Source organism: Cupressus sempervirens, chromosome 5 (assembly GCF_028749045.1).
Source record: "Cupressus sempervirens isolate cs-2001-9-10 chromosome 5, ASM2874904v1, whole genome shotgun sequence".
In the NCBI taxonomy this organism is placed as follows: Eukaryota; Viridiplantae; Streptophyta; class Pinopsida; order Cupressales; family Cupressaceae; genus Cupressus; species Cupressus sempervirens.
Genome location: NC_143122.1, coordinates 511,364,927 through 511,387,952, shown reverse-complemented (window position 1 = coordinate 511,387,952; position 23,026 = coordinate 511,364,927). Strand labels below are relative to the sequence as shown.

Sequence of the window (23,026 nt, the reverse complement as noted above, 5' to 3'; positions counted from 1 at the left end):
TAGTTTATTTGTGCATTCAACGATATATTCATTTTATTTGAAATATTTCTTAAGTTTTTTTAGGTCACGAGTTTCTTATTCAACTTCTTTGGTATTTATGTAGATTGAATGCATACTGTCATTCACAACTCATCCTTTAATAAGTTATTATATAAAACTAAATGTATTTTGACATGCGACAGAAAATCTTATTCTAAGTTTCTAATTTTGAAGGCAAATATTGAGAAGTTAACTTAGTGATAACTTTATCTACTCACATCATACAAGAAGACTACAGATATACTTACATATCATTCAGTAAAATCTTTAATGTTTACTTAGCAATAACTTTGTCAACTTCATACAAAGTTACCAAAGAATAATTACTAGCATTACTAGCATTACTAGCGAAGCTTGCATGCTACACTGTATTGTGCTATTTAGACATTTTTAAAACATATCCTTTGGTTCCGTGTTATCATTCATATAAATTTTGAAATAAAATAATGATCCGAAAACGTTACAGTTAATAGTTTGGTTCATTTTATTTCTTTATATGGTTTTTTTTTTTTTGTACGAATCGGAGCAATTATTTGTTCTGATTCCATGAGTTGATTACTCTGAATGAATAGCAAGCTTTCTGGCGGAATCGTGAAGTTTTGTACTTAATATTGATTTAGCCATTTTTTCCCAAATGATTTTTACTGCTTTAGTTTAATGTGTGTGGGATATATCTGGTAGGGAGTCAGTAGTAACAATGTTGAATCATTGATGATAATTGACTGAGAAAACTGTTTGTAGGGCAAGTTATAATTAATTCAAACAAAGAGTGAACATACTCATTTTGGGTTTGCAAGCTAATATCTGCATATCTATGTACATAATTTTGACGCCACACAAGGTATTAGTTAAGCAATCTTGATATGCGGTCTGTTTTGATGCACTTAGTTAAGCATACACAATTTTGTTTGTTTGATGGTAAGTATGAGTTTCTATTAATAAACCAGGGAAAACCTGACCTGGACTAGGGACAGTAACAACCGGGGAAATCACTATAGAAAGACCCATTAATAAATCTGAATCCATGAGTCAATCAAGGAGTCTGAATCCATGAATCAATCAAGTAATCTAGATCAATGAAACTTATAAGAACAAGAAAACAGTCACGATTTATCGTTCACGCCTCCCTTTATATGAGCATGAAGTATCATATCAAAGGTATTGTTCTTTGCTTTATTCTCTTTTTTTTTACTTTTAGCAGCTTACCATTGCTTTTCCACCCTATCTGCCTCATACTGCCATTCCAGTTAACACTACCGAGGGTTCAAATTCATAGCTGTTGAGTAACAGTCTTGCCGAATCTGACCACCTTCAAGTTCCCCCACCTGTTATGTGACCCCATGAGTTTATGTTTCTTCCTACCTTCAGATGCAACAGCACCAGAATTATAATTCAGATCCTTAGCACACCCAATATTAGCAACACACACACTGTCTACTACCAGAGAAACAGTTTGATTTTTACTTCCGGATGACCATGGTTGTCTACTCCCTGACACAGCCTGAGAATAGTTCTGAAGCTTCCCATCCTCCTCCACTGTGTAATGACTTGTGGAAACATCTTTCCTTTAGGAGGCCATTTTCTGTAGTCTTCGTTTGGTAGTGATCAGCCAATTGCCCTATTTGCAAGCACCTTTTAATCCTGAATGGATACCCTTTATAATTCAAGGGCTGCAGCCAACAACCCTTTGATGTCTTTGATGCTTTGATCATTATTTCTTCAGGGAGCCCAACAGTAGCAGCCATCTCTACCAGAATCTGAGCAAAGGTAGAACATGAGAGATTTGAAGATTCGCCATTCACCGGCAGAAAGATACCCATCGAGTTTCCCATATAGCCTCCAAGCATGAATCAAACCAAAAATGTGGGGAAAGATTAGGAAGCTTACCCAATCTGGAACCTTGTTAAAGACTTCAGTAGTAGGAGAAGAGGATGGATCCTAGGGCTTTAGCATCAAGGAAAACTTGTCCTCCTAACACCAATAATGATTGCATAAATTTTTTCTCCTATCTTGAACACTTTAAAAAACCACAATGCAGATACTGTTGGCAGCTGGGCAAATTTGTAAACACCCGTCAAAAAAGTCTCCTAGAGCTCTGTAATCCACTCATGGAGATCACTCAGGCTTGGCCACAATTCTCTAAAATGTCCAATCAAGGCAAGCTTTGAGAAAACAGTAACATTATGAGCCACTTCCTTTTCAATCTTGTCCTTAAAATTCACACTGATGGTACCAATTGAGTGCATCTTTCTTGCGCCTTGTAGTCCACCATCCTGACAATGATTCACCTTGTTAAAAATCTGGGTGAGGATGTTTTGGCCACAACCCTCGGAATTGAGTTCCACACCACGGGCAGTCCCTTTCAGCATCCCTCATCAAGGGCAGGATTTCTGAAACTTTCTTGTGCCTTAGCCGGGGAAGTTGCATCGGCGCCACCCTTCCCCAACATGTTCTTTTTGTCCATCGAAGCTAGTGCCATCTCCTTTGAATGCCATAGACTGTTCCTACCTCGCCCAGCATCATGCAAGTTCCCACCATTGTGCGAGCGAATATCAACACTCCTTTGGTTCAGTAAAGCCTGCTGATGGTTGATCCTGCAAAATGAGACCTTACCATGAATACCATCAATGTTGTTCCTCTGGCCCTTCACAGAGGTGCCCACAGCAGAAAAAGATGCACCAGAAAACCCTAGCTCTGCAGATGCCCTCAATGGCTTCATCTCACATCTCCAGGCATATGTAAATTGTATAAATGTAGCATCTGGCTTTATGTTTAGGACCTCATTTTCAATTAAATATCTATTGTAATGTTCAATTAAAGAGGGCAATTGTAATTTTCAATAGCTGTTGTAGGTAAATCTCAGTTGTAACCTCTGAATTTGAATGCAATTGAGTATAATTGAAGCACTTAATGTAATGTCCCACAGTTTTTGGTAGCTCTTAGCATTGTGCCATTAGTTGGTGTTCAATCGGCTAGATTGTTGAGTTGGCACTGCTACTGTCTTGCCTATCTGTGTTGTTTTAAGCTATATAGATAGTTTCCCATTCCGAGTCGAGTATTTTGAATTGAAGAATTGTTGAAACTATTTTGGTACATTGTAGTCATGCCAGACTAGGAATGATTGGTTTTGAAGCAGTCTTCTATGTGGGGACTAGTCAGACATATTCTTTGACCTTTTGAACCATGTTGCAACAATGACAGTTGGAAATGTTATTTACCATTTGAACCTACTGAAACAGTGACAATTGGAATGATTATAATCAACTGCCTTCCATCCATCTGTTATCTATATTATGTGAAATACTCTTTCTGATTAATTTGTCACCAATGTTACATGGAATGTTCTATGGGTCTTGATTACTGCCTTTTATTTGTATCTGTATACAAATTGAAGATATTGATCTCTGGCCCAATCTAGTTTAGTTTCTATACAGAATGACAAAGTAGAAGCTATCTTGGCACAATATCTCTTTGAATTGTGAACCCTTTCATTTCTCTTTCCTGTTTGCCCAATTGCTGGCAGTTTGCATTGGTATTGGGGAGTCGGACAGAATTTGGAGGTTGCTTCAAGTGGGAAAGTGCCACAGTTTCTTGTTATTTCTGTTTGATTGCAGGGGCATACGCTGGATGGGCATTCTGGCAAACACAACAGATTCACTAATTGAGGTCAGGTTATCGAGGAATGAGTCAGCAAGTGCAAAGTTAATGTTTTAACTCTTGGCCTTTGGGTCAAAAATTTCTCACAACAATTGTTCTTTCCTTTTAAGGAGGCAACAATCCATCCTAAAATATTTTCTTGAAGATTAGTGGGGTTCCCCAATCACTTTGAAATCCATTACATAAGCCTAGCTTATGGCTGACAAGTTTGTCCAATCATTGGCATTGGAGCTAGCTATTGAAGGGAAACTGTTTTGACCCACCCCATTCATTGGCTAGGAAGTTTTCAGGCTTATTAGCTTTGTGGTGGCAATGTGTAAAGTTGGTATTTGCTTGCTATTAATCGTCTCCCATAGAGTGTTGGTAAGCTTCTGGCAGGTATAGTGTGCTTATTCATTTCTGAAATAACCACTCAGGAATCGCTTCTGATTTCCAGAGAAAGAATGTGTAGCTCCAAAAGACATTTTAAACGTATGAGCAAAGTTCAAGCCTCTGCATAATTGTTATCTTGTAAGAAATGACCAGATAAGAGGCCATGACCAATTGAGCTAGTCCCTAAGATACAGCAACAGCTTTTACCGGATTTCCCTTTGAGTTGCTATTGAAATTCAATTTGCACTATAATTATTTAGTATTATTGATTCTTCAATGGATGATGGCCATGCTATCTTAATGAATGATGGAATTTAGCTTCAAAAAACCATTTGATCTCATTTTGTAATAGATTAACAGTTTTCCTTTGTTTCAAGTTAAACTATATTTATTTAATTAAGGTTTAGCTTAGTTTTACTATGAGAGTTACTGAAATTTAAAATTGGGGTGAAGTGGTCCTCTGCAGAATAAACACAAACCTAATTTCTACCATAAACATACTAAACTTTTGTCTTTTTAAAGTTGAAATAGTTTAACAGATTTTATGAAATTTAATTCTCGTATTTATTTCTCTTAGAATATGCCCCTCATTTTGTTCAATGATTCTAGATAAATGTTCCGGGTGTTGTGGAGAAAGTTAATTATTCATATTCAAGATAAGTTTTTACACTGTTGAACAAAACTGTGTTGTCCTATAAGCATGTTCATTGTCCATAAAAAATCACCAGAATTCTATGCCGTGGAATAGTGTTAGTGGTTCAGTCTGTAATATATGCTACAGAAAATCATTGACTTTCAGAGTTCATTTCATATATATAAAACATTTTTTAATTTCTTCTCTAGAGAGATGCAAACCACAGGTTATCGTTTATAACAATAGATGATTAGATTTTTCCTGTTTTTTTGTATCAGTGCTAAATTAGAATTAAATGAATTGCTGCAGAGAAAGATAACCTGTGTTTGTATGGATATCCTAATGATTCTTGGGAAGTAAACTTGCCTGCGGAGGAAGTTCCACCAGAACTTCCAGAGCCTGCTTTGGGTATCAATTTCGCAAGAGATGGTATGCAACGGAAGGATTGGCTTTCCTTGGTTGCTGTGCACAGTGATTCTTGGTTGCTTGCTGTTGCTTTCTATCATGGTGCCAGGCTTAACCACAATGATAGGTATTTAGCTCTCTAATTTCTTTTCTGAGTTCGAAGAACTATTTTTTATATTTTATCTTGCTAGAAATCAAACTTTTTATATTAAAACATTCTTCTTGGCTCTACTCGTGTACTTTTGTTAGTGAGAAAACACATTTATTCTTAAATTATTCTTAAAAAAACTTGTTAATTCTTTTGTTATATGGCTAGTGATGTCCTTGGGACATGTGGATAGTCAATGTATTTAAAATTTTAAATCTGAAAGAAAGTGATTGAGAATTCGCTACGATTAATTAGGATGTAGGAACTTTGGTCATGGCAAAGCTGGTTTTAACTCTAGCTAAAACAGATTGAGAGACAAGGATCTAGTTGAATGATTGTGCAAGGAGCAGGAGCAGGTTGAGAAGTGACATTTGTTCAACATAGTTGTGATGGGCTTCATACCAGAGAAATGAGACTCGTCCAGACTCCAAGTCTGAGGCAGGGGCATCTGCTTTGAGTTTGGTAAGTCTAGGTGAGTCTTCACCTGGAGACTTAACCCCACAAACACACATATATCAATAAATCATACTGATTGATAAATCATTAGACTATTTGAACACAGCAATGAAACAGAAATATTAGCTTAGGCTTATTTGGAGTCTTCAGAATATTTCTAAAAATAGCTTCTGAAAAAGGGATTATCTACATTCAGAACAATTTCTGAAAAAACCAACTATATCTGTTGAATGTAACCTAGAACAAATGGCAGAGAAAGAAAGTTAGTAGCGTTCCTATAGAAAGGCCACTTTTTTTAAACCTTTGTTGACTTACTGTTTATTATATTTAACAATATGTTATTTCTAGTTTTACCCTAAATTCTTGTTATGAGTCAAGAATACCTACCATTTGCTCTTGTTACTAGCATCGATGCAAACCATTTTATATTTATTCCTTGGTGAAACTTCAAGTATCCATTAGTTTCACATGGTTGTTCTGTTGTGCAATGATCTGTATCATGCAGTCAGTCATAATTGTCACTACCTGACCCAAACCAGCAGTATTGTCATGGCACATTGAACATGGAATTTGAAATGGACAGATCAATGGTTAGTGCTGCCAATTCTAAATTGAAGTCTTTAAACATGTATTAAGGCATGTGATGCAGACTGTTCAGTGGTTTCAAAACTGTACTGTGTGTTAATACATTGAGGATTGAGCTGTACGTAAGCTTGAAAATTTGTAGCTGTAAATTGGTTGCATGCCCTCTGTACTTGTGTTTTTGATCATAATATCAGTAGGTAGTTAGGCATTTACCACTACCAGTTGATTTTGCCCTCAAGGTGGAATTTTACAAGATATAATTCTTCCAAGTCATTTGCAATTTACTGATATTTCTCTCTTTGTGGCAGCCAAACAATCTTCTCCTGTAAACTGATCACATATATTTGAGCAACTAGGACAGAAGTTATTCAAGTGATTTTCATTGTTCTGTCCATTTTGATTAAGTTCTGTATCACCCAAATTCTGAATATAGTAGTTTTTTGCTCTTCCTATCTGTCTTTTTCACTATGCAGGAATTCTTTTTGTAGAAGGTATGAAAATGTTTTGTACAATATTTCTTCTTATGGGATTCTTGGGCTCTTTTGATTCTTTTGTAGCTGCTGAATTCTGGTGGTGTTCACTTGTAGATAATACTCAGCTGTTACGTGTATTTCCATATATATATATTTGAATAATTTTAATGCATTTTAATAAAAAGTATCTGGCTATTGATCGGCAGGAAACGACTTTTTAATATGATAAATGATCTCCCAACTGTTTTTGAGGTAGTTTCTGATAGGAGGCAGACAAAGGATAAGATTCCTGCAGATAATAGTGGAAGCAAATCTAAAGTATCTTCAAAGGTTGGAGTTTCTGCCTCTAGAGGATGGGATTTCACTTGCCATTGTTGTCTTGCTAGGTATATTTATGTGATGATAGATTTAATTGTATAATATTTTTAAATTGCAGCGAACTAGTGATGGACAGTTAAAGAATACTAAAACTGTTGTTAAGGAGGATGATGAAGAAGACGAGGATGAAGATGAAGAGCATGGTGATACAATATGTGGAATTTGTGGAGGAATCTATTCTTCAGACGAGTTTTGGATTGGTTGTGATATATGTCAAAGATGGTACCATGGTAAATGTGTGAAGGTTACATTTGCTAAAGCCCAAACTATCAAGTCCTACAAATGCCCATTATGCAATAGCAAGAAAGTTCGCCAGTGAAGCCTGGATAACAATAGTTACAATCTTATTTACCTGTTCAGCTTGGAAGTGCTTCAGAAGGTGCAGGGGTCCATTGTGTGAAGTATCTTGCCACTCTTAAGTTAGTTTAAGATAATTGTTGATCTGAGACATCTTGTAAGATATTGATGATTCTTTGCGTTTGCAACACATTAAACATGCACAGTTGTAGAACACTAAGGCTGCATTATTTCAAAAGAAATTATACCTTTTCTTGCTACTTTGCACTTAATTTTTTTTGGTAACAGTACTATATTCTCTAAGTTTCAGGATATAAGATGGTTTGTGATGGCTTGGCATAGAACATCTACAAATGAATTTTGTAAGGAAGGGGGAAGCTAAGAGAGATCTATAGTTCTCTTGTAAAATTTGAAATACTCATTTGGGACCGCATGCCATCGTTTGAGTAATTTTATGTTTGGAGAGGTTTGGATCTGATTTGTTTCATGTTGGTTTTTGTAAAATTTGGCTAGCTTTCTAAATCTTATTTTATTGGGATATCGTATGCATTCTTGAAGGAATCTCTTGTAATAATCCAGGTTTTATTTTAATTGGCCAAGATTTGTATTGCTGTAAAGAATTGATACATCTCGCTATATGAGAATTTTCTTTTGCGACTGTTCTGTTTATAAAATTCTGGACTTTTAACCTCCATTTATTAATGCACGTGCCTCATTTTTGTTGCATCCAAGGTTTCATATGCCTTTCATAATTTCACAAAATAGGAGTTACATTATGAAAGGTCTAAGGCAAATATAACAAAGTGTATTTTCTGACTGATCCATTATTAAACGAATCAAAGACATTTGTTATTCTAATTCCCTGAAAGTAATATTAGTAATTAATATAAGATAATAAAAGATGATGCAACAGCAGTAACCAGCATGGTTGAATTGGGCAAATACAAAATAGTAAAGATACAGAAATCAGCGGCCAAAGATGTTCACAAAGTAGTGTTTGTGTGGGAAATTCTGTAGTTTGGCATGTATGCCAAGTACAATGTAGTCCATTGGTAATGTACAGGTCTATTTCTGGGCAGGGGCAGTAGGGGCTGTGAATAAATTTTATAATTCCCATTAGATAAGAATTGGTTGGGAGTTGGTTCCCTTCCTGCACAACATTGGGAAGTTTATTTGTGTTGTCCTCTTACATTCTGGTTGTTGGGGGTGAAATGAGTGAATTACTGGGGTTTTCATGGAGAAAATTCTGAAAGTTTGGTCGAGGAATTTTGCTGACACTTACCTGGATTTTTACGTTTTAGGAGAGGGCATTGCTTAAGAGTTTTGTTCTTTGGTGGAGAAGATTTTTGCGGTGAATTCCGTTGCTTTGGTCCTGGTAATTGTTGGAAGTGACGGTCGATCGATTGATAGTCATTGAGGTTGGATTGCCTTCCCCATTTCATTGGTAGAATCCTTTGGTTGGATCTCTGGAGCAGGGATTAAATCCCTCATTTCATTTGCTTGTTCTATGATGTTTGTTATGTCATTTGATGTTGTTCGGATGTATGAAATTTGTGCTTTTCATTTTATGGCAATCTGTTAATGATTTGGTAAATGTGATGCAACTGTATTTTGAGTTTCCCTAGTTCTTTTTGCAACCTATATTGGAAATTGTTTAATTCCATTCATCTAATTGAGATTGGACTTTTAATCGATTGAGACTTTAGAAAGGAAGTTGGGAGACCTAAATGGGTTCACACTCTAATCTATTTTAAGGGCTTAATTAATTTTTTATATTATCCATCTTTCCCAAACTGTGCAAATGTGTTACAAAATTAGCGGTTATGTCCATGACAGCAATTGTGTAACACAATTCTTCAATTCTGTAGCTTGCCTTGACAGATGCATTGAATATCAGTTTCCTTGCTGCCAAATTTATGGCTTAATTACATACCAGATGCAGTAGGGTTGATTTATAATTTATTTTATTATTACTGATTGATCTGTGGGGAATTATTATGTTTGATTCAGGTGATTTAAATGCATTTGGATTCTATTTCGTTGATATAAGACTGATATGATTCCCAATTAGGGTTTACGGCCTGTCCATGTGAGAAGGGCAATGAATATGTTTCCTAAACTAGATTGCGTTGATTTCGGTTGTCATGATGCTCATCCTTGGTGGAAACTAGAGTCTCGTTCCATTTGGTTTTATGGTTGCATCTGGTTTTATGGTTGCATCTGGTTTATTTTATGGTTTCTTGCATTTCCTTGATGTGTTTGGAACTATGATTAGAACTTTTTAGTTTGTACATATTTTCATTTCCTCTGATATGGCACTCTTGTATATGTTGATGTAATTTGTGTAGTTGCATGGTTGTGATAAGAAAATAATTAAATGATGGTTGGTGTTAGTGAAGTATAGTAATTATGTTGCTATGGTAAAGGAAAGAAGCTAGGAACATTTCGGTTTGGTGCTGTGAAATGAAACTAGAATTGAAGAACATAATGCTTATGAGTCATATGATGCAATTTAGTGATGTATCTTGTTGGTTAGATACGAAATCAGTATGCTGCTAAAGTAGCGATGTTAGAGAACCCAAAGAGGATTAAGTTATATCATGTCATTTGTAGAGTGGAAATTGGACTTAATGTTTAATGTTTAGTATAAGTTATAATTACATTAAAGTATAGATGGAAATGGACTTAATGTTTAGTAGAAATTATAATTATATTAAAGTATACACACACTCATAGTAAAAACATATATTTGTACCTTTATGTTTGGTTAGATTAATGTCATTCCGGGGTTGGTGTCAACAATGGTATCAGAGCAAAAATGAACTTTGGAACTCATTAGCTCATTGTGCACGTGTTTAGTGTCTTTTAATTATGTGTGGTGACATGCTCTTTTTGTCTTGAACCTATGCAATGCAGAGATTCTAGGATTGCTCAAGCTTCGCTTAGGGTTTCACTGCTTTAGACTTCTTAGCACCATCCAATGGTCTAATACACTTGTCTTTTCAAAAAGGCTTTAAAACCTTTGAACTTGGTCTTGGCCCTTCCTCTTGTGATCAACTCACTAAGAAACTCAATCTCCCTTTATGTGATACAACTTCTCATAGCAAGCTCAACCCTATAGACAACCTAAAGCAACCTAAACCTCTAGCATGTTAGGATCTTTTCCCCATACCTTACTCTTAGGTTTTTGTGTTACTTATTCTCCTAACACATTCCTTAATTATTGCGACCCTTTAGAAATAGCCCAAACTATCCAAAACCTTGACTTGCTCAATTAGCCCTATTAGGTGATCTAATAGCAATTAGCCCTCCAAATTTACTTTTTGGCTCTCAAACTTCCAATTTATTAAAATGACGTCCCCAAAAATATTAATTTTCAATACCCTTTTAGCCCTTATGTATAATATCTCAAATGAGACCTAGGTTTTGATGATGACCTTGTCAACCAAAAAGTGCCTAAATTATTAGGTCTAAATGGTTAGTTTGGCTATAAGGTCTGTAAAAACTCTTCACCAGTTAATGTTTCTCGGTTAATGGTTCATTACAACATGTTGGCTATACACAAAGGAATCCAAACAACCCTTTTCTTTCACACCCACACAACCCTCACTTCTGCAACTAATATAACTAGTGCCTAACATCCTCCACAAATTTGGTCAGATCCAATGGTGATGCCATATACCATGGCCATTTGTGTCCAAAACCTAGGGTTTAAGGTTTTTAGTGACCATATTTAACAAAATTGAATGGATCTCCCTTGTTTGATCACTAAATGACTTCAAATTTTTAGCAATGGAAAGTTAATTTGTTCTACTAAACCATAATCATTGATTTGATAAGCCAATTAGATAAAGTCTATACAAAGAAAATTTGAAAGTAGTCTCAAAATCTCTTCATTCACCAAAATATTCAAGTTACATGTTGAGGTGACCATATTGGTCTCATATATTCCTTCCTATAATTGTCCCAATTGTCTTCAATTGTAATTTGAATCAGTTGGTCGTTGGATACTTTGTTGCAACTTTGACAACGTCGGCAACTTTGATAGCTTTTTGGCAAAAGTTGCATTTGTTCTCATAACTTAACCAAAACATGACAATTTGATTCTAAATGCCTCTAATGACCACAAAATAACACGTGATGTCTCTCTATTAACCTATGGTAGTTGTTGACATCTTATGATATTTCAAATGCCCTCTAGGATTCTTGTAAGGTGTTGGGTGCTTTGCACTAGTCTCCCCAGGTGAAAAAGAACTCGAGTCCCTTGGTGAAGTAAGGCATCAACAATGGCCCAATGCTTGATTATATCTTACTCAATCATCCTTATGATATCTTCATCAGGTAGGTTACCCCACTTCACAAGAAACTCCTAGGATGTCCTATTCATAGTCCCTTTAAGCACTTTGGAATCCAAAATCTTCTCAAGCTTTAATGGTTTATTTGGACGAAGGTTCTCAAGCCATTCAACTTCATCTTCTTCATTTGTATTTGCATCCGCAAAACCCTTATAGGGGAAAAATCACATACATTGAAAATAAGTGAGATGGCTAATCCTGAGGGTAAATCAATTTCATATGCATTTTGTCCAAATTCGTGCAATATTTTGCAAGGACCAATCTTCTTCATCATGAGCTTGGTAGGTTGGCTTTTAGGAACCCTTTCTTCAAGTAGGCCATCACCAAGTCTCTCACTTTGTACTAAACATCCCTCTTATTCTCATGAAGCCTAGTTTTGTACTTCTCCACACTCTTGATCAATGCATCTCTGACCTTGTCATGAATATCCTTCATAACGACTATAAAACCCTATGATGTTTAGTGGACATGTATCCTATATTTTAGCTTTATTTTCCTACATGTTATTTAGATGTGATAAATGTATGGATTTCTAGCTTTTATGACTTGATATGTATATATATATGCATTAGGTGCAGTAGATGAGATGCATACGTATGATTTCCTTTTCCTTGTATATGATATTTATGAATGATGAAATGCCTTAATTTTTCAAATGCACATGGATGATGTGAGATGCAGATGTTTCATTTTACGCACATGTCTATATGTATGGAAGAATATGCAAAATGTTACTAACATCTCATGCAAGTGTTTAATTATTATTCATGACACATTCTTGATCAATTTCTCGAAGATAGGGTGTGCAATTATTGTACAGTTGAGATGAAGACGTGACACATATAGGGATCTCAGTTTGTCAAATGCGAATGAGAGAGAAAGTGGAACCACGCTGAAATGCAAACCCTAGAAAATGCAATGCAACCTAACTGAATATGATCCTTGGTTTTCGTCACTAAATCATTATGATATAGTTTTCATCACTGAGCATCGTTTGATAAGGCCACTTGATGTCACACAACCCTCACTAAATTGCTATCACAAGAATATGAACAAGACATTAGGCGTAGTTTTGTTGGAATCGGATGTAAGTAGTAAGGCACAAGAAGCGAGAATGAACAAAACATCTTTTCTTATTGATTTAGCAAGCAAACATAAGTATTAGGGCATAAGCGTTGGGATGACCAGAACGTTGGTTGAATACAAGCACACCAAACACACAAAATATCCTACTTATGCTAAGTACGAGTGAGTATATTTTTTGCAACAACCTTTTATCGTTTGTCACCTAATACAAAAGTTTGTGTGATATACTCACATTGTCCCTTATGTTCACTTTGCAAGACAAGTATCCTTATGTATTGTAATATAGAGAATTCACTCAAATAGACAAGGAGAAGAACCAACCTCACTATAAAGTGTCCAATAAAATGAGTCGAGGTACACATGACCATCCAACACGAGATAGAGGTTTTTTTAGTGGACACCCTTTTTATTTGGACCCTTCAGATCATAAGAACTAGACCAACAGACAGAAAAAAGAAGAAAAGATCATTCCCCCAGTCCTTGCTCCTCTAATTGAGATAGACATCCTAGAGTTTCCTAAAGGGGAATGACAAAGAAAAAAGAAATCACACAAAGAAAAGCCCAACATAGCTCATAGTTTTAGTGGATTGAGGACACATTTGGAGTTCAAAGTGTGTGTGAAGAATCGCTTTGGTAGTAGGGTGACAGTAAGACAAACTTAGCTAAAACAAACAGTGAATGATGCACAAGAGACTCTTTGAAAGTATAAGACATTTCCCCTAGTCTAGATAGGTTGCCCCTAGACTATGAACAATTTTAATCCATGTAGTTACAAGTAGTATCTCAACGTGATTTGGAGCTTATGCACAAGCGAGAGCAGCAAAGTAGGAAATTATGAAAAGCAAAGCACTCAAAGCAAGAAAGTGAAGGCAAAGAACATGTATACATGAGCCAAGAGGTGCAATGATAGATAAAACATTTTGAACAAGAGGGACACATTTACCAAGTTTTCACCGTCTTGACAAAGATTCTATTTTTGCTACCATGACACCTGTTTTGTTACTTATTATTATTATTTTGTATTTTTGTATTTTTCAAATTTTTTTTGTGTTATTAAGGTTCATATTGCTAAGTTTTCACCAAGATAATATTTTTTTCAAAACCTTTTCCAAACTTTAGTACCTTTTTTAGGATAGTTAGCTAAGTACACAGAGCTTCAACAAGATATCAGTTGTAGAATCTTTTGAGGTAAAGAGCGTAGATCGACTCCTTAAGCAGTTTCCCTTTAGTAGTAGAGAGTTGATATGCACTTGATCCAAAATACTGCAACAATGATGTATGGACTAAGCCAGTTTGGTTCAAATCTACCCTTCTATCCCAGTGTTGTTGATTCTTTGGGTTCTCCCACATGACGAGATCACCCACTTGAAAGTCCCTGGGTTTCACTTTCTTGTTATAGCTCACTGGCATCCTCTTTTGGTAAGCTCTTAAGTAATTGAACTCCACTCATTGATGCTCATCCAGTAGTTCTAGCTCTTGTAGCCAAGACATTAGTAATCATCATAAAAAATAAGGGCTCTCAGAGAAACTCGTAGGGTGGAAATCTCTACCTCAATAGGAAGAGCATCATCTATTTCGTATACCAAAGCAAAGGGTTTAGCCCCAATAGGCGTTCGAATAATGGTAGGTCAAGCCCACAGAGCTGGATTGATTTGAACGTGCAAGTTCCTTCTAGACTTGTTTACCATGCAATGTAGGATTTTTAGGATATCCCTATTGGATGCTTTTGCTTGTCTGTTATCCTAGGGGTAGTAGATATAAGCCTAGTGTTGTGTGATTTTGAATTTGGCACAAAGATCTTTCAGATCCTTGTTTTTTAATTGCCTCCTATTATCAGTGATTATTGAGGAGGGTACACCATATGATAGATCATATAATTTAGAATGAAAATGTCTACAGTTTTTCCAGTGGCATTAATAAGAGGTATTGCCTCTACCCATTTTGTAAAATAGTTTGTAACTGTAGTGATGAACTTATGTCCATTTGAGAAAGATGGGTGATTTTTTCCGACGAGATCAAAGGCCCATTGTTAGAATGGCCACAGTCTGATAAATGGGATTAGTTCCCTGGCTGGAGCATGGATTAGATTACCATGAAGCTAGCATTGTTTGCAAGATTTGGCATACTGAGTATCTTCTTTCTCCATTGCTGGCTAGTAGTAACCAACTCTAATAAGTTTGTGAGCCAACATCAGGCCATTTGAGTGGGATATTCAAATTCCCTCATGTATCTTAGCTAACACACACTTGGACTCGTGCAAGGAAATAAGATCTTGTACGCCTTAGGTAGAGAATATTTCTGAGGGGTGATGAATAGTGTTCCAACACTAGATCCTTGTTGAGTGAATGAACCATTGAAGCACATTTTCCATGTTTTTTGTGTTTGCAGTAGTATAGACTCATCAAGAAATTCAATGTTCATAGGGTGTTTAGCTTGCACTGGTGCCTCTATTAACATATCAACGATAGTTTTCCCTTTGATAGCCTTTCTATCCACATATTCGATATCGAACTCACTCAATATTGTTGCCCATTTTTCTAGCCTTCCTGTCAGAGTTTATTTGCTCAACAAATATTTTAATGGATAAATCTTTGCAACTAGTTTTGTAGAGTGAGCGAGCATGTAGTGCCTAAGCTTCTGGGAAGAAAATATAGCTGCCAAGTAGGCCTTCTTAATGATGTTGTAGTTCATTTCGTAAGATACTAGTGTGCAACTAATGTAATAAATTGCTCTTTCTTTCTTGTTTTGATCTTCGTGAGCTAGTAGGATGCCCATAGATGTGTTTGTCATTGAGATGTACAAGATGCAAGGCTTCCTCTGAATAAGAGGCACCAATGTAGGTGGATTAGAAAGGTATTGTTTTTTATGAGTCAAGCTTCAGTCATATTCTTTCCTTTGAATAAGAGGCATCGATGTAGGTGGATTATAAAGGTATTGTTTTTTATGAGTCAAGCTTCAGTCATATTCTTCATTCCATTCATATGTTACACCCTTATGCAAAGTCTTGGTGAATGGTTGTGATTTATCGACAAGGTTTGAGATGAATCAACAAATGGACTTGAGTCTTCCTTGTAATCCTCTCATCTGTCTAATGTTCCAATGTGGAGGCATTTCCATGATAGCTTGGAATTTTTTGGGATTCACCTCAATGCCTTTAGCTGAAAAAATATACCCTAGTAATTTTTCAAATGTGACTTCGAATGTACATTTCTTAGGGTTTAGGCTAAGACTAAATAGTTCCATGTGGTCCAAGATTAGGCTTAAGTCCTTGAGATGAGTGATCCTTTTCATACTCTTGGCCAATGTGCCATCAATATAACCTTGCATTATTTTGTGCCTCATGTCATGAAAGATTGTTGTTACAACCTATTTGTATGTAGCTCCATCATTCTTCAGGCCAAATGATATTATATTCTGGAAAAAGGTACCCCAAGCACATGTGGAAGCTATTTTCTCTTGATCTTCTAGATCAATTTTGATTTGATTATATCTTGAGAAACTACCAATCAATTAGTACATTTTGTATCTCGCTATCATATCTACTATCATGTCAATGTTGGATAGTGGAAAGTCATGCTTCAAACATGTTTTGTTTAAGTCATAGAAATTAATGCATACCCTCATAGATTTTTCATGCTTAAAAATTGGCACAACGTTAGAGATTTATTGCGCATAGTCAATCGATCGGATGAATATGATTTTTAATAGTTTCTTTAATTTAACATTGATTGGGAGTGCCACATGTGGATGCATCTTCCAGAGTTTCTATTTAATAGGATTCATACCTGGCGTAATATTGGATAGATGATGCATTATGAGATCAGGGTCTAGACTTGACATATCAGAGTACACCCATGTGAAGTTTATTTTCTTTTCCTCAAAGAAAGTAGTGAACTGTTCTTTCCCTTCAGTTGACAATGATTGTGCAAGATGTATTATCTGTGAATTTTCCTTGGTGCCCAAGTTCATAGGTTGTGTTGACTTGATCAAAATAGATGACCTTTGCTAGAAATGACTCGGAAGTGCATCAAATTTCTGATCATTGGGCAGCTTAGGGAGGTTCTCACATTTAAATGCATCTTTTGTTTTTACTATTTTAGCCGCTCTAATACTGCCACAATGTGCTTTTCACAAGCATAGCACTTTATCTTTATCTTTTCAATTATATGATTGAGATATTTGATGTCAGGTTTGGTCATGTTCACACTTTATTCATTGGTGGAAGACATTATGTGTTTGACAATATTTAGGTAATAGGAAAGAGCATAGTCATTTTAGAATGTAGGGACTTCACTAGATGTAGAATTAGAGTTCCAACCTATGAGCTCATGATAGATGAGTGAAAGAGAATCAACTGGTTCTAATGCATTCACAATATAGTCATCAAAAGCGTAGACTAATAAGTCAAGGCCTTGCACAATCTCATCCAAAGGCATTTCAAATGCCCCTGATCCATAATGATGTTCAAAGAGGACAAGTTGAAATCAGTAGAATCAAACTCATTAGACTTGACCATAGATCCCTCTCCTACTTTGAGATGATCTTCAGATGTGTGGACCATGTCTATCTCTCTATCAACTATAGCATCAGCCAAAAAACCAAACTCATACCTATGAGAATGAGTACTATATTAAGGTAGATTGAAATATTTCCCTATAGTCATGGGTATCCACTTACCACTTTCATTGTCTTCTTGATCTAGTTCATTTTTTTTAGTAGCTAGAGCTTGATTGGATTCACCTTGCTCAAGTTGTGTCAAAGGAGTGACAAAAGAAGTTTCATCAGAGTCACTATTAGTTTTAGTGCTATTAATTTGTGGGACAAAATCATCAGGATCTGCAAGAAGTGTCGTGAGTTCTACATGAATGAGAACAGGAAAGGTATCCCCCCCATCTAAGATTTCTTCCTGATTTTTAGGTTGACTAATCTTTAGATTTAGGTGAACTATCAAGTTTTGGTAGGAACTTGTTGACCCCTAGGTGAAATGATAATTTATTGAAAACTAGACCTATTGTATCATGAGGTCTTTTGAATTTAGCTTCAATTGGGTCGAAAAATCATTTTCAATTTTGTCTAAGAGGACCATTTACTTTATAGCCTAGTCATTTTACGAGTTTAATGCCTCACCCATATCTCTTAGGATTTTTTTTCATAGTTTTGAATTTCAATATCATCAACGTCTTCTCCTTCGTATATCCAGATTGAAATAGCTCTATTTTCCTCCTCATCTTCTATAGGTACAATTCCATAAACAAAAGTTCCATTATGAATAGTCTTAGGTGGTATAGTAGAGGATTTCATGTCTTTAGAAGGTCTCCCATAGTATTGGGGAGACAGGGGTAGTGATGTCAAAGATAGCATAGGTTTGATCTCGTATTCCCCCATGGCAACATCTTGTAGTTTGAGAGACTTTTGATGTCTTTTAGTTTTTCTTCATAGTGTTCAATGGCCATTTGGTTGGTTGGTATGAGACTATCAACAACTTGAGTGAGAGTATTACATGTACAGCTGATATTGGCAGGTATGGTCACCTCTGCCCCTTGAAAAGGAAATTTTATTTATTAGTGACATGTGGAAGGAATCCCTTACATCCCATGTATCCAAGGTCTACCTAGTAGTATATTGTACGCCAATGGTATGTGAAGGATTTTTCATATGACATCTCTCTCTACAGTTGCCACTTTGATAGGTAACACAACAAGTACCTTGGATTTTCTTCTTCTTCATCATATGTTTTTATGGTAGTTTTTTCTGTGAGGATCAATAAACTCCTCATCATAGCCAAGTTGAGTTAACAAATTAGCATAACAAATGTTAAGACCAATACCTCCATGTATTATAACATGACAAATATGCATCCTATGAATCATGACTTCGATATGCAGTGGTTGATGATGAAGATGAACCACATATAGTGTGGTGAAGTTAGGTGACCCACCATGGATTGAAGCTAATCAAGATCTAAGTCCTTAGGTACATTAGACTTAGCAAGGGCCTTCCAAAGGTTCACTGAGAGGTATATAGTTATGTTTTGGTTTAGGAGCCCAAGGTCTATCTTTAATAATGCTTCCAGTTTGTTTAGTCTTTGTGTCAACCTTTTCTCTAGCTTTAGAACTTGTACGCTATTTGTAAGATTGAAGACAACTTTAGGAGGTTTGGGAATGATATTGTCCACTACTCCATCATTTATAGCATTGTGGTTCTTGTTGATATATTTGGATTTATCTTTTCTTGAGTTAGACCCTTGTTTATTTTCCTTTTGTAGCGTCAAATCACCTTCCTTGACCATGAATTCCTCTATACGGACACCCTGTTTAATCATCTTGGAAAATTTTGTGGGTCCTAGAAGTTTTAGCTTATACCCAAAATTAGGTAGAAGGTTGTCCATGAATATGTCAAGTTTCTCATTTTCAGGTATCTTGCGGGAGTATTTGGTATACATTTGTCTCCATCTTTGGAGGAAGTTTAAGAATTGTTCTTCCATTCTTCATTTGAGATTGCAAAGATCCTTGATATTAGCCATTTGTTGGATGTTGTGTGAGTATTGTTAGATAAATATGTTTGCAATTTCGTCAAAGGTTTTGATCCCAGTGGGTAATTGAGAAGACCTCTCCATAGCTTGTCCACTTAGACTATGTGGAAATAAGTGCATAAGATATGTTTGATCATGCATAAATTCCATGGTCAGGGCACCAAAATCTCTTAAATGATCCTTGGGATTAGAAGCGACCATGTATTTTTCGTACTAAGGTAGCTCGACTCCTTTAGGAAAAGGAGACATGTAGAGGTCTTTGTCAAAAGGGAAAGGACAAATGGTGTCTAGATTGTATTTTTTAATAGTTTTGTCTTCGTCATTCATCATTTGTCTTTGTCTTTCATCTATTTTTTGATTTTAGATGTTTTAGTTTCTTCTTCTTTCATCACAATGGTTTCCATGTCATCGTTTGGAGGTAGCTTGGCTCCCTCTTTAGCTAGTTCAAGGAAGTATTTCTCTTTTTCTTCCTTCATCAGGAGTTCAATAATTTTCCTAAAACCTTTGTCTCCTCAACATTTTCCCATTTCTTTTTCATCATTTTCTAGGATTTATTGATATTGCTATTTATCTTTTTCAATTCTACTATTGTTCCCTTGGTTTTGATTTTGATTATCCATTTTTTCTTTGTGTAAGTTTTCAGTATGTAGGGGCTTAGTGTGTAAAGGTGTTGTGTTTGGAGTAGTACGTAATGTGGTCTTGTTATTGATAGAAAAGTCTAGTTCAAGAGATGACCTGTTAGAGGTGTAGTCTCTAGGATGTTCTTGAAATAGTGGGTTTTGGATTTGACTGAGTTTGATTGAAAACTACATTTGACATAAGGTCTATCAACAAGAGAAGGAGACTATGATGACTCCGTGCTAGACATACGAGACTGTGTGATAGGGGGTGGGTACCATGAGAATTATTCACTAAAATCAAGGTGTATCATATACCTGGTATGATCTCTACCTCTACCTATACCTCAAGCTCTTCCTTTTCTAGGTCTATGTGAAGGAAACACTCGTCCACTCCTAGTCGCAATAGTCATAGACAAGAAAGGTGTGATAGGCTTAGACTAAGACCGTGCTTAAACTTCATCTCAAAGGTAGGAGTAGACGATAGTACAAGTGATTTACACCAATGTACAAATCATTAGAGTAATGGCTAAACAACCAAGATGTTTGACAATCGTGACAATGAGGTGTGACAACATAACAAGAAAAACAAGACAAAAGAGTGAGAGACCAGTTTGTGTTAGGAATAAGGTGTCTCAACCTTGGATAATTCCTATTCTTTTTATTTGTTTTGTAAATGTATTTTTTACAAATAATGTAAGTGTGAGTGTACATGTCTAGTTGGCATGTTGATGTGTCACTCCACTTGTATGTGTCAGCATCTTGAATTGTGTGTAAGGAGATCATGGCTGAAACGGTTATGATAGATTCCTATGATGCATAAGAGCTATCTCTGGAAGATTTGATGATGGGTGAAGACATGAAGACACGTGGCAATTGATCATTGAGTACTATACACTTGAGTCTCCATCTAGCGTGCGGGGTTTTGGGTTTCTACTTTTTTGGAGAATGGTAAAACCCTAATATGGTTGTTCTTTGGAAGTTGCCTTAAAAAATGCAAAGCACATGATATAAGCATTTTTAGGGTTGTAGGTAGGAGAGAGTGAAAAGTGTATTGTTGGTTGCTATTGGATTGGTCTTTTGTATCCTGAAAGAAGTTGCATTGCAAGTGTGTTGTAATATTTGAGTTGAAGATAATACATTGTGCAAGTTTTTCCCCACCAACATATCTTTGTGTTTATGTGTTTTTTCTTTCTCTATCTATTTTTTGTATTTATGGTTGACTGCAATATTATTGTTTACATAACAACGAATATGAAATTATAAGGATTTAATAGGAATTTGCACAATACTTTCCTTAAGGGATTAGTGTAGGAAGCTATTTTCGCACCTATGTTCCTTATAATTTGTACAAAGATAAAGTGTTCAAACTAAGGATTCAAATTCAGATTTTGGTTGTTTATAGACATAGAAGTGTACAAAGGATCATTAGACAAAGACTAGAATAGACTAGGTGATAAACAACAAAATTTTAGGCTTTGGAAGATAGATTATAGAGATGCTCATAGGAAGAATTGCATTCCTAGATGAATTTTTGCATGGCTCATATAAGGAAATGCACAACCAGATGAGAGTTTTCAACAAGTTTTAGTTTAGACAAGTTTTGGACAATTTTTTCACAGTTTCGAGTAAAGTCTCATATAAGATAGAACTAGGCTAATACGAGTCAAGACTAGACATTGTACGAGTAAAGGAAGACAACCATTTTTTGTGTGTTGGATTGTATGAGTTTTCTCACAAGGCTATATGAGTGTTTAGATCATTTTTCAAGGTTGCACAATTTTTGAGGCAAGATTAGACTGTTTTTAGTTTGTAGTTTGGTTTTAAAGACAATTTTTGGACAATAGGTAGATTATGAAATATATAGTAGTTGCAAATAATCAAACCAAGGATAAAGCAGCTTGGAAGGAAGGGAAGTTTTGAAAATTTAGAAAAGATAGACCCAAAAGACATTTTTTATCACTACAAAGAAAATGGTAGAGAAGACACAACCTTTTCCCACATCTTATGCATATACGTGCACCTCACATAGTCATGTCACCCCTAAGAGGGTGCCTGTGTTTTGGTGTTTCCAAGAAATCAATAATATATGTTCAAAAGTTACTCTTGTAGAAGGGGCCAATGTCATATATCACCTTTAATTGTCCACATGTATAACTATGGTGAGTATCTTCAAGAGAGATTTTCCCCTCTCCTTGCAAAAAAATTATGCCCCCTTTTGGAGGTAAACCATGTAGCTTCTAACTAAGAGATATTTTAATAGGATTCTATTCATGATAACCCTTGGTGTTCTCACAACTGAGATTAAGGCCTCTCAACCACACTAACACCTACAAATGTACATCCTTGGCAAAATAAGGCTAGGAGTGACACAACTCAATACAATGGGAAGAGAACTTTCAAGATATTGCCATGGGGTCAAGAGAGAGAAATTGCCAAGGTATTGGAATATTTCTATTTTACAAAATTGACTTAATTATAGTGGGGTAAAATCACTGGTGAAAGGTGTGTACCCACTTGGCTCATTCTCAGAGGTTGAGAACTTTGAAAGGCGCAATAACGGTGACTCAAGGACTTGGATTAGATTCAAGGATCCAAGTTTTTGATTCATCAAAAGGGAAAAAGAGCATAGTCCTCTACCTCTTTACCTTACACAAAAAGTTCCTTTCTATGAGAGGTGAGAGCTCTCCATTTTAAAGAGAAAATGGGTCAAAGGTCTAAGGAGAGTAGTGGAGGGAATTCGAAAAATATTGGAATATTGCACTGGAGTGGGAATATGACATGTCTTCCCTCTTGTAACTTGCCTCATATTTGAAGATTCCATTTGAAACCTGTCTCTCATTTAAATATTTTAATTCAAATAAATGAATATGTGGAATATTCTTAATTCAAATTATTTAATAAATCCATTTGTATGTATTATTCACCAAAGAGGATCAATTTGATAAGTGTTAGAAATTTATATTAAATTAATCAATCAAAGAGGTTATAA

At 35.8% G+C, this 23,026-nt stretch overlaps 1 protein-coding gene across 1 annotated transcript in view; it reads left to right on the top strand.

Annotated features, from left to right (window-relative positions):
- LOC149556950 (PHD finger protein ALFIN-LIKE 2-like) overlaps positions 1–7,920 on the top strand; it is a 35,844-nt gene extending 27,924 nt beyond the window's left edge. Inside the window, exons 3-5 of the mRNA XM_089831591.1 lie at positions 5,012–5,234; positions 6,976–7,099; positions 7,206–7,920. Of these exons, the coding sequence (XP_089687717.1) occupies positions 5,012–5,234; positions 6,976–7,099; positions 7,206–7,466 (608 nt within the window). The 3' untranslated portion in view covers positions 7,467–7,920. The remainder of the gene's footprint in view (positions 1–5,011; positions 5,235–6,975; positions 7,100–7,205) is intronic.
- The last annotated feature ends 15,106 nt before the right edge of the window (positions 7,921–23,026 follow it).